General features: G+C 39.6%; 1 protein-coding gene across 1 annotated transcript in view; it reads left to right on the top strand.

Annotated features, from left to right (window-relative positions):
- FIG4 (FIG4 phosphoinositide 5-phosphatase) overlaps positions 1-16,391 on the top strand; it is a 186,153-nt gene that overhangs the window by 86,087 nt on the left and 83,675 nt on the right. Inside the window, exons 15-16 of the mRNA XM_007940808.2 lie at positions 142-308; positions 14,316-14,454. Coding sequence (XP_007938999.1) covers positions 142-308; positions 14,316-14,454 — 306 coding nt within the window. The remainder of the gene's footprint in view (positions 1-141; positions 309-14,315; positions 14,455-16,391) is intronic.

Raw genomic sequence — 16,391 nt, 5'->3', positions numbered from 1 at the left:
TTCAAGAGGTTGAAGATTCTATTTGAAAACAAAGGCTCAGAAGAACTCAAAGTATAAAAGATGTGTTTTGAGTGTGGGCTGAGTGAATAATGGTACGAAATTTTGCTAAAACCCTTTAATCTGAGTTTTCCTTTTGCTTAGGTTATTTGAGGAACTGTATGAAGACCATGGGGATACATTGTCCCTTCAGTATGGTGGTTCTCAACTCGTTCATCGTGTGAAAACCTACAGAAAGATAGCTCCGTGGACCCAGCACTCCAAGGACATCATGCAGACCCTGTCTAGATATTACAGCAATGCCTTTTCAGGTAGTTCTGGGATAAAAGATGTTTCTAAAGCTCATCCTGATGTGCATTTTTCTTCCTCTATGTGTATTTTCCCAACCTATCTGGCGAAGTAGAATCAAAATTAAATCTTTGAAAGTTTAAGTAGAACGCAGTCTGTCACTTAGAAGGTGCTCAGTCAATGTTGTTGTTGTTGTTATGTGCCATCAAGTCGGACCCGACTCATAGCAACCCCTCCTTGGGTTTCCGAGGCAGTATCACTACGGAAGTAGATTGCCCCATCTTCCCTCCGAGGAGTGGCTGGTGGGTTTGAACCGCCAGCCTTCTGGTTAGCAGTCAAGTGCCTTAGCCACTATGCAATATCCCTTTAATAAAGGAATGAATAAACTTCCTGTATTTTAATAGGGCACTTTTACAAAATGCAAAATGCTTTAATTCCTTGACTTCTGTATTTCTGCTTATGAAATATAGATAAATGTGGTTGAAGATGTTGAATCCTTATTTTTTAAAGTAGGTTCATAGTTTTGACAGTTTTCTAAAAATGTATTACTGGTTTTAAAAATGCTAGCTAGAAATAAATAGTAATATCAATACTACTAAGTACCACAACAGGATGTTAAAATTGCATGTTTCTTGTCTCCATTCTGACAGAATTGTCAACATAATAGATAGCACAGACCAAAGTGATGGTGAGACAAACCCCATGCACAGAATTTGCCAAGGAAGTGTTCAGTAATTGATTCCATGAGTCTTAGGAGCCTTGAACTAGATGAAGGATAAAACGTTTACAGAATGTGGAAAGGAGAAGATGGTGGAAGAGAGTCTTTGGAGTTGCCATGTAGCGACTGTCTCTCACCCCTACTTCTTCACCACAGGCCTAGAGAGAGAGGGCTTCAAGAGGACTCTGGGAGAGCTCAATGTGGTGCCCTGCTATTAGAGGGACCCTAGGCAGGCTGAGGAGACCCTAGGCAGTACTATCGTGTTGAAAGCAGCCTATACTCCCAAAAGATGCATCACTAGATCTGGTCATTTACTGCTGACCATCTCTGAACTTCATAGAGGAAAGTGCTGGCATGGGTTTGGTCTGGGTCCTGTCCAGAAAGGCCCCTTGTGGGACCCCAGCAGTGAGAACCAGGAGGTGAACCCTAGATTCCCAAGGCACTAAGGAAGGAGTTTCCAGAAACTGCCTGGAATAAAGAAATACAGCAGCCCACAATGAGGGAACTGCAAGAGAGAGTCTTGCTAGTGATGAGAGTCTATAAAGAGTCCAGAAAACATCTACAAAAGAATCCACTTTCAACATTTTCCAGATCTGGAGAGAAGGCAAAGCCGGGTTGCTATGCTACTGCTCAAGTGTGTTAGTTTTTTATGCTGTGTGACAAATTACCACAAATTATCCAGCTTACAACACACACATTCATTACCTTACTCTTTCTGTTGTTTAGAAGTCCAGGAGCAGATTAGCTGAGTCCTCTACTGCAGGCCTCACAGGGCTGCAGTCTAGGTGTTGGCCAGGGCTAGGTTCTCATCTGGAGGCTGCTTCCCTGCTCACATGGTTATTGGCAGAATTCAGTTCCTTATAGTTGTCAGGAGCTCCGCGGAGTGGTGTAGTGCCTAAGGCACTTGACTGCTAACCAGAAGGCTGGCGGTTCAAACCTACCAGCCACTCATTGGAAGGAAGGTTGGGCAATCTACTTCCATAGTGATACTGCCTCGGAAACCCAAGGAGGGGTCGCTATGATTCGGGTCTAACTCGACGACACATAACAAAAACAACAACATAATTTTTAGACTTGTGGCAGCCTCCTCCTTCAAAACCAACAACGGAAAGAGAGAACAAAACTCTGTAATGAATCTGCTATCAAAACAGATTCTTATATAATGAAATGTAATTACGGAAGGAACATCCTATTGCCTTTACTGTATTCTCTTGGTTAGAAGCAGATCATAGTTTCCATTCATACTCAAAAGGAAGGGATTACACAAAGATGTGAACCCCAGGAGGTGGAGATCATGATGAAGTCCCCTTACCACATCCAGTAAGACTTTCTTCATTTATGCACTGTGGAGAGTCCAGAAACTGGAACCTCAAAGGCATGGGAGAGAAATGCCTGACAGACTGAGAGGCCCTGTGTGGTATGGCCTCTGCCTACCTCACCATCTTGCCACCCTTCATGGCATTCCTCCTCCACCTCTACTCTTCAGACACACTGACCTTTTCATAGTTTCCTGGATAAGTTGAACTTCCGCTGTTGCAAGCTTCTCCTAGTTAATTCCTAGCCTGCCTTTAGAGCTTGCTCTACTTTTACATCTTCAGAGAAGGGCCTGTAGTTTTCCTCTCATATCTGTCTTTTGTGGCATTAAGAACAATTGTATTTAAATCATTAACTGTTCAGTTAGTTCTTTTGTGTCCATTCTGGTGCCCCCCCTCCAAGAGGACTCTGGGAGAGCTCAATGTGGTGCCCTGCTATTAGAGTGACCCTGGGCAGGCTGAGGGGAGTACTACCATGTTGGAAGCAGCCTGAACTCCCAGAAGATGCATTACCAGATCTGGTCATTTACCGCTGACCATCCCTCTTCAACCATGAGACTAAAAGCTTTGTGAGGAGCTTGTTCACCATCGAGTCCCTAGTGCTTTGATTAGGGCAAGTAAATATTTATAGAATTATTGAATAAATATGCTTAATTAAATCTCGGGAGCTCTGGTAGCATAGTGGCTAAGACACTTGCCTGCTAACCAGACGGCTGGCGGTTCAAACCCACCAGCCACTCCTCGGAAGGAAGGTTGGGCAATCCTACTTCCGTAATGATAACTGCCTCGGAAACCCAAGGAGGGGTCGCTATGAGTCGGGGCCGACTCGACGGCACATAACAACAACAACAACAACAATTAAATCTTACTCATGCTTCCCTTTCACCCCAATTAAAATATTGGTGTTTCAGCCTACTAGCGTATAGTCTATCAGTAATGCTCTTAGGCTGTTTACATAATTTATTTTGAATTCACTGAGAATCACATCCATTGTGTTACTCTTGGTAAGTTCAATGCATAACTAAAATCGGAATACTATAGACCTTAAGAGAGTTTAGATGGTCCTCTTTATTCCTGACTCTTTGAAGCAGGTTTTGAAACTTAAAATATCAAGAGTTTTGAAAGTAGAATTTGAATTTCAGTCCAGAGGCATATGTTCAAATTCTTGGTTTCTAAAGTAAAAATGGGCTCCCATCATCCTTTTTATACCTGTTGCTGTGGTTCCCAATGCAGATTGTTGTTGTTGTTATGTGCCATCGAGTCGGCCCCAACTCATAGTGACCCCTCCTTGGGTTTCCAAGGCAGTATCACTACGGAAGTAGATTGCCCCATCTTCCTCTCGAGGAGTGGCTGGTGGGTTTGAACCACCAGCCTTCTGGTTAGCAGTCAAGTGCCTTAGGCACGATAGTAATATGTATTAATGTATTCTTAGTGGGTTCATTTGACTTTTAGCATGCAAAAGCTGGACAATGAAAAAGAAAGATAGAAGAATTGATGCATTGGAACTGGGGCATTGGCCAAGAATATTGAACATACTGTGAACTGTTAGGAGAAACCAGTTTTAGAAGAAATACAACCAGAAAACCAGAATGCTCCTTAGCAGCAAGGATGGCAAGACTTTGGCTCACTTACTTTGAATACATCATCAGGAAAGACCAATCCCAATCGCTGGAAGAGGACATCATGTTTGGTATAGTAGGAGCCAGCACAAACGAGGAAAACTCTCCAGGAGATGGACTGACCAAATAGCCAAGGCATTGGACTCGAACATAGCAATGGTCATGAAGATGGCAGAAGACTGGGCAGCAGTTTGTTCTGTTGTCCATAAGGTCGCCATGAGTCAGAGCCATCTTGACAACACCTAACAACAACAACTGGATGTAATGTTTGTTGCAAGTATTTGATTATTCTTAGTAGCTAAAAACACTAAAACTTATAAATGCTTTCACGAGTTTTTATAAATTCTCCCTCTAATGGCATTCTCACTTGGGTGTGCTTCCCTGTGGAGGAAGGGAAAGGGTGGAATTGCAAGTCATGTGCCTACAAGCACAGGTCCATTTGGGTATACTCTTGGCAGTGTATGTGTTCTGGTTACCTAGTGCCTCTCTGACAAGAATATACCACAAATGGGATGGCTTGAACAAAGAGGAGTTTATTCTTACTGTTTGGAGGCTTTAAGTCCAAGTTCAAAGTGCCAGGCTCTAGGGGCTGGGTAAAAGCCCCTCAACTTTGGGGTTCAGCTCTGCCTTCTGCTCCCGGCCCACTGCAGTTAGAGACTTTTCTTCACTCAGACAGCTGCTGGCTGCTGAGACTGACAAGCCCAAGGTTGACAAGTAAAAAGGCACTGTCCCAGTGTTACCAAACCACACGGCAGGCCATTAACTCAAGTCCATTGAAAGTTCCAAGGTTGGCAGAGCATGGCAGGCTGCTAAACAATGACACAGCTACATGCAGGGTTCAAGGGTGCCATAAGCTAGAAACTGTTCCCAAAGTTGCTTCTTTTATATGGGAAGTAGACCACCTACCCAAGAGCAGCTACTCAGCTGCTCACAGTAGATTGCACCATAGAGTTGATTACCAATCTCATCATGGGGAATACTACATCCAGCTGCCTAGACACTCAACCAGACCCAGCCAAGGTGACACACAAACTTAACTACCACAGTGTGTCACAATGAAGTGATGAGAATTGTCCTTATGGAAAGGGGCATCCCTTCTGCTTCTCTCCTGTTATATTTGTCCCCATAATGGGAATCATCACTGACACTTACGGACCAAGGAATTTGTTTTTAAATAAGAATAGAGGACAAAGAGAGTGGATGTATTGTTGTACATGATTTTTAAAAGAAAATAAAATTAAAAGATAGAAAATGATCATTAGAAAGTCACAATGCACAAAATGGAAAAATTATGTACAACTGAAGGAGGAATTGTGGAATAGGGTCCTGTGGAAGAAATTATTTTATGAATAATGTGGCTAAAATTGACTTTATTTTGAGGAGCATGGTGCCATTGGGTGTACAACTTATTTTTAAATTACAATGGATACTGTATAATGATGATGATATAAAACTGTTCTCTTTAAAACATTCAAGGAAACTTTGTAAAGCTTAAATCAGTCTCCTCACGTTAAACCCTGGAGTGGGCAGAGAGATACTGATTAAAAGACCATAATAGTGCAACTAGGTTATTAGGGATTTTATCCTTGGTTTATATAGACAGATTGATGCTATAAGGGTAATCCACTTGCACCCATTCATGCTTATTTTAAAAACTGTTTTTAAGATTTCACATGTTAGCACACTCTGGACTTTGGCTCTAAGAAGGACCTTTTAATTTCTATCATAACTAGTTCCATAGGCAGTTGGAGGATACCTGCAGGGAAGGCATAGGTACTCCCTTCAGATGTTAGGAAAAGCTTTATCTTTTCCTCAAGGACCTTGTTAAGCCCTTTCTAATTTTTTTTTTAAACATTCACATTTTGGTAAGCCTGGATTTTCTTGCTAAAGCATGTTGAATTCAAATCTTATTATAATGGAGAAAAAAGGGATATCTGCAGCAGGTAATAGATCTGTTGTGTATACCTGGTACATAATACATAACATACGTGTGCACAGAATGCAGATACAATGAATGTATGTGTGTGTGCATGGAAAAGAAACATGTCCTCCTCAAACAGATTTTTTTAAAAAAAATACAGGGTAAAGACTTCCAAGCTTACTGGCTCACTACACAAGGAAGACAGTGAATAAATATAGAAAGCAGTGTTGAGATGGCTTCACTAGTGCTATAAGGTAGTGGAAGAGATTATTTCTGTTTCTGTTCACCACTGTAAGAGAAATGCAGGGCAGCCTGCTGAGAATGTTTTAGCTTGGGATAGTGAGATAGCCTTCTAAGGTCATCCTTCTAACAACAGTGTTACGGTAAATACATTGTATTTGGCTTCTGCAGGTTCTTAACTGTCTTATTTCTATATTCCCAGTGTCTGGGAAAGATAGGTTCTTGAATGAGTTTTTTTAAATTATAAAAGTATTATGTGTTCATTATAGAAAATACAGAAAAAAAAATCTATAATCCCTGCCTTCCAGAGAAAACCACACATTAATATTTATCGTTGTTAAGTGCCGTCAAGTTGGTTTCAACTCACAGCGACAGAACAGCACAGCAGAACGAAACACTGCCACGGCCTGTGCCGTCCTCGTGATGGCTGCCATGTGTGAGCCCACTGTGTCCATCACACTGAGGATCTTCCCCTTTTTCACTGAGCCTCCATGTCACCAAAAATGATAGCCCTCTCCAGGGAACAGTCCCTCTGCTAACATGACCAAGTATGAGAGACGAAGCCTGGCCATTCTTGCTTGTAACGAGCATTCTGGCTATACTTCTTCCAAGACATTGTTCATTCTTCTGGCAGTCCATGGTATATTCAATATTTTTCACAAATATTGATGATTCAGAGGCATCAATTCTTCTCAATCTTCCTTATTCATTGTCCAGCTTTGTACATGCATATGAGGCTATGGAAAGGACAACACCTTGGATTAGGCACACCTTAGTCCTCAAAGTGACATCTTTGCTCTTTAACTCTTTAAAGAGGTCTTCTGCAGCAGATTTGCCCAATGCAGTATGTCATTTGATTTCTTGACTGCTGTTTCCGTGGATGTTGATTGTGGATCCAAGTAAAATGAAATCCTTGACAAATTCAATCTTTTCTCCATTTATCATGATGTTGCTTGTTGGTCCAGTTATGGGGATTTTTGTTTTCTTTATGTTGAGGTGTAATACTAAAGGCTGTAATCTTTGATCTTCATTAGTAAGTTCTCTAAGTCATCTTTGCTTTCAGCAAGCAAGGTTGTATCATCTACATATCACAGGTTGTTAATGAATCTTCCTCTAGTCCTGATACCATGTTTTTCTTATAGTCTACCTTCTTGGATTATTTGCTCATCATACAGATTGATATGTATGGTGAAAGGATACAGCCCTAATGCATGCCTTCTGGATTTTAAGCCATACAGTATCCCATTGTTCTGTTCAAACAACTTCTTGGTCTATGGGTAAGTTCCTCATGAGCATCATTAAGTGTTCTGGTATTCCCATTCTTCACAGTGTTATCCATAATTTGTTATGCTCCACATGGTCAAATGCCTTTGCATAGTCAATAAAACACAGGTAAATATCTTCCTGTATACTTTGCCTTCAGCCAGGATCCTTCTGACATCAGTAATGATATCCCTTGTTCCCCATCCTCTTTGAAATCTGGCTTGAAATTTCTGGCAGTTTCTTATCAATGTACTGCTATAACTGCTGTTGGAATTATTTTCAGCAAAATTTTACTTGGGTGTGATATTAATGAAATTGTTTGGTAATTTCTGCATTCTGATGAATCACATTTCTTTGGAACAGGCACAAATACGAATCTCTTCCAGTTGATTGGCCAGGGAACTGTCTTCCAAATTTCTTGGCGTAGATGAGTAAACACTTCCAGCATTGCATCCATTTGTTGAAACGACTCAGTGGCTACCCCACCAATTCCTGGAGTCTTGTTTTTCACCAGTTCCTTCAGTGCAGCTTAGACTTTTTCCTTCAATTGATCCTACATTCTTGATCATATATTACATCCTGAAATGGTTGAATAGTGACTCTGTGTATTCCTTCCATCTTCTTTTGATGCTTCCTGCGTTGTTCAACATTTTGTCCATGATATCTTTCAATATTGCAGCTTGAGGCTTTAATTTTTTCTTCAGTTCTTTCAGCTTGAGAAATGCTGCGTGTGTTCTTCCCTTTTGATTTTCTAACTCCAGGTCTTTGCACATTTCATTATAATCTTCTATTCAGATCTTTTACTTCATCATTTCTTCCATTCACTTTAGCTGCTCTCCAAAAGCAAGTTTCAGAATGTCTCTTGACATCCATTTTGGTGTTTTCTTTCTTTCCTGTCTTTTTAATGACCTTTTGCTTTCTTCATGTATGATGTTCTTGATGTGAGCTCATAACTCATGTAGTCTTCCATCATTGGTGTTCAGTGCATCAGATCTGTTCTTCTAAATTCAGGTGGTTTCTAAATTCAGATGGGATATACTCAAGGCCATATTTTGGCTCTTGTGGACTTGTTTTAATTTTCTTCAATTTCAACTTGTATATGAGCAATTGATTGTCTTTTCCACAGTTGGCGCCTGGCTTTGTTCTGTTGACACTGAGTTGCTTCGTTGTTTCTTTCCCAAATGTAGTTGATTTGATTCCTGTGTATTCCATCTGCCAAGGTCCACGTGTGTAGTCACTGTTTATGTTGTTGAAAAAAAGATATTTGCAATGAATAAGTCATTGGTCTTACAGTATTCTCTCATCAATTTCTGGTGGTATGTCTATCACCAAGGTTATATTTTCCAACTACAGATCCTGTCTTGTTTCCAGCTTTTGCCTTCCAATCACAAGTAATTATCAACACTTCTTGTTGATACATGTTGATTACATGTTTGATCCATTTCAGATTGCAGATGTTGGTAAATGTCTTCAATTTCTTTATCTTTGGCTTTAGTGGTTGGTACATAAATTTGAGCATAATTGTATTAACTGGTCTTCTTTGTAGGCATAGGGATTAATATGCCTACCACTGACAGCATTATACTTCAGGATAGATCTTAAAATGTTCTTTTTGGTGATGAATGTGACACCATTCCTCTTCAATTTGTCATTCTCAGCACAGGAAACCATATGATTGTCTAATTCAAAATGGTCAATACCAGTCCATTTCAGCTCACTAATGCCTAGGATACCCACCTTTATGTGTTCTATTTAATTTTTGACCACTTCCAATATTCCTAGGTTCATACTTTGTAGATTTCACATTCCAGTTATTAATGGATAATTTGCAGCTGTTTCTTCTCATTGTGAGTTATGCCACATACAAATTAAGGTCCCAAAAGCGTTAGTCCATCGTGTCATTAAGGTTGCCTTCACTTTGAGGCTGCAGCTCTTCCTTAGTTGTATTTAGAGTGCCTTCCAACCTAATGGGTTCATCTTCTGACAGTGTATCAGACAGTCTTTCACTACTGTTCACAAGGTTTTCAGTGGCTAATTGTTTCAGAAGTGGGCCACCTCTTCCTTTTTCCTCATCTGTCTTAGTCTGGAAGCATCACTAAAACCTCTCCACCATGGGTGACCCTGCTGGTATTTGAAATATCAGTGACATAGCTTCCAGCATTAAGCAACATGCAAACCACCACAGTATGACAAACTGACAGACAAGTGGTGGTGTTAAGATTTAGAACATAATTCTTCTGGTTTTATTATATATATAATGTATAATCTGCATTTGTCCTTTAGATAATGTGAATAATTTTAATGGCCATAAAAGGAGCCCTGGTGGCAACAGTGGCTGAGTTGGCTGCTAACTAAAAGGTTGGTGGTTTGGATCCACCCAGAAAAGATGATCTACTTTTGGAAAGATTACAGGTTAGGCAACCCTATGGGGCTATTCTGCTCTGTGTTATAGGGTTGCTGGGAGTCAGAAGCAACTCAATGGCATAGAACTACAACATAGTAGCCTTTAGATGCACCATACTTTAGTTAACCAATTTATTGTTATATGCTTTGAGCCCTTCTAAACAAACATGCTTGAACGTACAGATGTGTTTGCCTATCTTTGGTCTTTTCTTAGGAAAATTCCAGAAACATATGTATTAGGTTAGAGGGCATAAGTGTTTTTCAGGGTTTGTATTTTTCTTTTATTAATTGCTATTCTTGGCGGAGTATGAGAATGCCCATTTGCAAAGCATTTGCCAGCTTAACAGGTAGAAAATTGTATAGTGCTTTAATTTGCATTTATTTGCTAACCAATAAAGTTGAACTCTTTTACACTCATTTCCCAGTTTTGATTTTTTTAGAAAGTGGCATGTTTCTATTTTGCCTTGTAAGTGCTTTGTCTTTCTTAAAAATTTTGTTTTACTGTATTTTCAGAATACTGTCCTTTTGTCTATAATAGATTATATTTTTTTTCTTCTTTGACTTTGTCTTTTAATATTACTTACATTATTATATTAATATCTTTGCCTTTAAATAATATCATTAATATTATTTTGACATGTAGAATTTCCAGCTTTTTGTGTGTAATATACTAAGATTTTTCTATCATTATGTGTTCCTTTACTTTTGTGTGCCTTCCCCACCCTGAGATCAGATAAGATAGACCCTCAGTTATAATTTCTTCTAGTTCTCTTATGGTTTTTTGTTTTTAACACCTAATCAATATTTATTTCAGTGTATGTCATAAGGTAGGGATCTAACTTCATCTCTAACACAACAGTTAAACAGTACTATTTATTAAAGGAACTCTGGTGGCATAGTGGACAAGGCACTTGACTGCTAACTGGAAGGTCAGCAGTTCAAACCCACCAGCTGCTCCACAGAAGGAAGACTGGGCGATCTACTTCCATAAAGATTTATAGCCTTGGAAATGCAATGGGGTTGCTATGGGTCGGAAACAACTCGATGGCAGTGAGTTTAGTTTTTTATTTATAGAATAATTTCTCCTTTAATTATTGATTTCAGATGTCTCTTTATCCAAACTTCATTTAAACTTAACATAACAAATATTCTAGTTCCAAAATAAATTTTTTGGTAAATAAAAACAATTGTTCTATTCACACCAGATCTATTATAATATAGTGATACTATTTAAATAGCAACACAACGCAATGCACTGCTGTTGAGTCAGATCCAACTCATAGCGACCCCTCCTTGGGTTTCTGAGGTGGTATCACTATGTAAGTAGATTGCCCAACCTTCCTTCTGAGGAGTGGCTGGTGGATTTGAACCACCAGCCTTCTGGTTAGCAGTCAAATGCCTTAGACACTATGATTGGTTTATGCTTAACTGTTTGACTAGAGTTTGAATGGTGAGTATTCTTTTTTCCTTTATGCACAATTGAGTATAATAATAATCATTTTTCCCTCATTATCCAGCGAACCTACCTGTTTTAAGCTCTTGTCTGTACCCAAAATATCAATACCATCTTTCTGGGTATGGTTGTCTTATTTGCAGTCAAAAGTAGCCAGGAGAAGATCATCTGGCTCTTTAGGCTGGCCTTAAAGCCCAAGCTTTAAGTGGCCATGAATATCATAGATGTATTTTTAAGTTACAGCAATAGCAGTACATTCAAGAAGCATTCATTAGGATCCACTGAAGGAATACCTGTTACTTGGTTATGTTTCTCACATCTTACATTTGACATACTTGCTAAAAATTTATGAACAACTCATACTTGCCCTTTACGTTACATAAATTTGCCCTCACTTTGAAATGATTGAACCCACCCCTGCTTGCAACAAATTCTTTATCCAATCACCATTACTTGCTACATGTGTACGTTTTAAATCATTGAAAAGGGCTTTTCTTGCACTAAACCTAAAACTCACTGTGAAGTTGATTCCAACTCATAGCAACTCTTGGCTAAATAACAATCATGTGCACCTGTTCCGAGTCACCTAAAATGCAACTTAAAGACACACTTAGGAACAGAGTTCATTCGTAACCCAGAGACTTCCTGTCCTAGGTTTAAAGAATAAAAGAAACTCCTTGAGAACATGGTTGATAATGGAAAGCTTCTCTCGATGGTATTAAGATGTTTCACATAGAGTGAACTATTAAGTATCATTAAATCATTCAGGAACCATGAAGAATGTAATTACTATAAGAGCAGTATGTTTACTTTTGCATTGTGTGAAGAGGGGCAAATTGGCGCAGTAATGTCTGCATCACTTCATTCTTGATGTTTTCTTGTGACAAGTAACAAAAAAAGACCCTGAATATATTCAGCATATGAACACATCCCTTTTCTATATTGCTTTTAGCCTGAAAGTAAGTGCTGTTTTAATGGAATGTTTCCTGTCAAAATATAATAACTGGAATATCTGTTGATGTACCATCTTTCATTTATTTCCTTTTCCCAAAATGACCAAATAACCCAATGAGGGTGATGTTGCTAATTTCAGATATACTTGTGTGCACTATGGCTGTTGAAAGAAAATTGATTTTATGATAAAGTTATCTTGTTCCAAAAGCAGTCATTTCTACTGTGCTGTGTTTTTAGTCTGATCCTCATTTTCAGAAAGAAGTTCTTATTCATATTGTGGATGTCTGCCCTCAGCTTGAATATGTGGGGCTCTGAGACTAGACTGGAGAGAAGAAAATGAGAGGGAAGAAAGAAGCTGCTGGTCAAGAGAGTGGATAGAAGGGCAGTTCATGAGACCACTTCAGGGCTTATTATCATTTTTACCAAAACATAATTAGGAAAAGGAAGAGGAGATAAAACATATATAGTCTGTTTTATTAGTTCTTAGTATAGTTAGAAAAGATAATTTCAGAGTGATTGAATAGTTACAACAAGGCTGTTTTTCACGAACCCTCTCTTCCTTCATTATCAGACACAAAAAGAGAATGGACCAGGCTCACAGCTGAGGGGGACAGAAAATTCAGTAAACATTGTCTCTGTTAAAGAAATGAAAAATACCTTTTCAAGGATTAAAAATGGAAACCATGCAACTGGCTTGTTCAAGGTTGTGTAACATTGGAATAAGAATTGGATCATTTTATTTGTCTACTGATGAAGGTTGAAGAATACAGTCTGCAGTATGGATTACATCTCAACATAAAGAAAACAAAAATCCTCACAACTGGACCAATGAGCAGCATCACAATAAATGGAGAGAAGATTGAGGTTATCAAGGAATTCACGTTGCTTGATTCTACAATCGATGCCAACGGAAGCAGCAGTCAGGACATTAGACGACGTGTAGCATTGGGAAAGTCAACTGCAAAGGAACTGTTTCAAGTGCTGAGGAGCAAGGATATCTCATTGAGGACTAAGGTGCGCCTGACACAAGCCATGATATTTCCAATCGCCTGGTATGCATGTGAGAGCTGGACAATGAATAAGGAAGACCAAAGAAGAGTTGATGCTGTTGAGTTGTGGTGCTGGTGGAGAATGCTGAAAGTACCATGGACTGCTAAAAGAACTAACAGATCTGTCCTGGAGGAAGTGCAGCCAGAATGCTCCTTGGAAGCAAGAATGGCCAGACTTCGTCTCACCTATTTTGGTCATGTTGTAAGAAGGGACCATTCCCTGGAGAAGGATGTCATGCTTGGTAGGGTGGAGGGTCGACGAAAGAGGGGAGGCCTTCAAGGAGATGGATTGATACGGTGGCTGCAATGATGGGATCAAGTATAGCAGGGATTGTGGGGCTGGCGCGGGATCGGGCAGTGTTTCATTCTGCTGTGCATGGGGTCGCTATGAGTCAGAAACGACTCGACGGCACTTAACAACAACAACAACAATTTGTCTATTAAGTCCATGCTTGTCTTTGCGATGTATTGAAGATGTAGTCCTTTGAAGTAAATTAACAAATGGTGAGGATGTGTTTTATTTTAAAATTAAAATCACTCGACTGCACGGCACATAACAACAACAACAACATCTCAGGTATTATGCACATTCTTAAAGATTTTTGAGAGCCTGATTCAGTAAAATTCAAGAAGCTGTTTTGTGTTCATTGTCCTCCATATTATGAGAATTATGGAGCAAAAGGTAAACATTTCAAAGAAAGATTTTAATTCTGTTCAAAATTTTGGTGACTGTTTTAGAGGATATATTTTTTGTATGGGAGCTCTGGTGGCGTAGTGCCTAAGGCATTTGACTGCTAACCAGAAGGTTGGTGTTTCAAACCCACCAGCCACTCCTTGGAAGGAAGACTAGGCAACCTACTTCCAAGGTGATACTGCCTTGGAAACCCAAGGAGGGGTTGCTATGAGTCGGAGACGACTCGACAGCACATAACAACAACAACATTTTGTGTACAACTTTTGAAGCATAAATGCTACTTTTATTTTCAGAGACAAGTTTTGTGAATATACAGTTATGCCATGATCCTCCTGTGAAAACATTTCTCTGAGTTGCATATTTCAGTAATGGATTTCCTAAAATACATACTTTTGCTTTTTAGATGCTGACAGACAGGATTCCATTAATCTCTTCCTGGGAGTTTTCCATCCCACTGAAGGCAAACCTCACCTCTGGGAACTCCCAACGGATTTTTATTTACATCACAAAAATACCATGGGACTTTCACCAGCAAGAAGAAGGTTGTTTTGTTTTGTTTTTTAATCTATTATTTAAACTCAGATTTAATGTTATTTTGAATATGAGATACTTTTTCTTTTGAGAAATATTCACGTAGGCTGAATAGTCAGTCTTAACCATATTGGCCATAAGGTATTTAGTATTGTTGATGTCCTGATAGTAGGTTTGGGAAATTGTGGCTAGTAACTGGAGTTTTGTATTTTACTTACTTAGATATAAAGTTTCAGAACATCATCACTGAACATAAGTTGTAGTTCCACTAAAGCAAGCCCTTGTCATTTTTCAGCACTTCCTAGAAACATGGAGAAGGTAGGACTCTAACGTTTAAGGGGTCAGTTTTTGGTTTTTCATGTGTGGCATCTAAGCTTTGGAATTCCACGTTCGTTCCTCTAGGAAGCACAACCAATCTTAGTGACAACTCTTGATTAAAGACAGGAGACTAGAACCATGATAACCCCAGTGTCAGATAACCCCTCCCATTACCCACCTCTATCACGCACTTTGGGCTTTCTAGGGTCATTCACCAGTGTGGGTGATTTTGATGACAGTAAAATCTGTTTTAATATTTTCAAAAGATATGGATAGCTTCACCAGAGGCATTTTAAAAGGATATCCTATAGCATAGGCTTTGTGGTTAGGTAGAGTTGAGTTTGAATCTCTGCATATCTTGCAGATCTTGGACTAATTAATTACTCAACCTCTCTATGCCTCATTTTCCTTATCTGCAAAATGGAGATGCTGAGCACACCCAACAGGGTCATTATGAGGATTTAATGAGAAGTTTCTTCAGTGTTTTTAATTGACCAGTCAGGTGCCTAAGGCATTTGACTGCTAACCAGAAGGCTGGCGGTTCAAACCCACCAGCCACTCTTCAGAAGGAAGATTGGGCAATCTACTTCCGTAGTGATACTGCCTCAGAAACCCAAGGAGGGGTCACTATGAGTCATATCCCACTCAATGGCAGTGAATTTTTTTTTTTTTAACTCATTTATCTACTATTTAATTTGATATTTTGCATGTACAACAATAGCGAAAACTCTATCCAGCTATTTTGCACATTAATGATGTGCTTCTGGCTGAGGTGCGAGGTGAGAATAATGCTGCCTGTGATGTTTAAGATTATGTGTCATCGTGGCTGGGTCATGATTCTCAGTGGTTCAGTAGTTATGTAATGATGTAATTTGGCAGTTATGCAATGATACAGATATCCTCCATTGTATGATCTGATGTGATCATCCTCTGTTTTTGCATAATGCCAGATTTCATATAACAACATGGTCTTTGGATCCTAACCATGTCAATAAGTGAGAAGAGGGTTTATATTTTCTTGGAGCCTGATCCATTCTGCTCAAAGGTCTATAATGTCAAGTTCTCCCATTGTGCTCTTCTCTTGTGGCATCAATTTGATACACCACGTTTTTTTGCAAAGACACCTCCCAAACACATGGCTGGGGTTATTGCTAAATGTGTGCACAGACTACAAACAACTGGAGAATTAGCTAGAGCCCTGGTGGCATATTGGTTAAGAGCTTGACTGCTAACCAAAAGGTCAGCGGTTTGGACCCACCAGTCGTTCCATGGGAGGAAGATGTGGCAGTCTGCTTCCGTAAACATTATAGCCTGGGAAACCCTATGGGGCAGGTTCTCCTCTGTCCTGTAGGGTTGCTATGAGTTGAAATTAACTTGACAACAATGGGTTTTTACTGGGTGTAGCCACTACCAAATTCTGTGTTGCTTCAGGAGTATTTAAAATGTTAGAGAAGTGTCTGTTGTTGTTGTTGTTAGGTGCCGTCTAATCGGCTCCAACTCATAGTGACCCTATGTGCAGCAGAACAAAACACTGCCCGGTCCTGTGCCAGCCTCACAATCCTTGCTATGCCTAAGCCTGTTGTTGCAGCCACTGTATCAGTCCATCTCTTTGAGGGCCTTACCCTTTTTC

Source organism: Orycteropus afer, unplaced genomic scaffold (genome assembly GCF_000298275.1).
Source record: "Orycteropus afer afer isolate SDZICR_OR568_19922 unplaced genomic scaffold, OryAfe1.0 scaffold00072, whole genome shotgun sequence".
In the NCBI taxonomy this organism is placed as follows: domain Eukaryota; kingdom Metazoa; phylum Chordata; class Mammalia; order Tubulidentata; family Orycteropodidae; genus Orycteropus; species Orycteropus afer.
The sequence above is the reverse complement of the archived record's forward strand: the minus strand, read 5'-3'. Positions and strand labels throughout refer to the sequence as shown.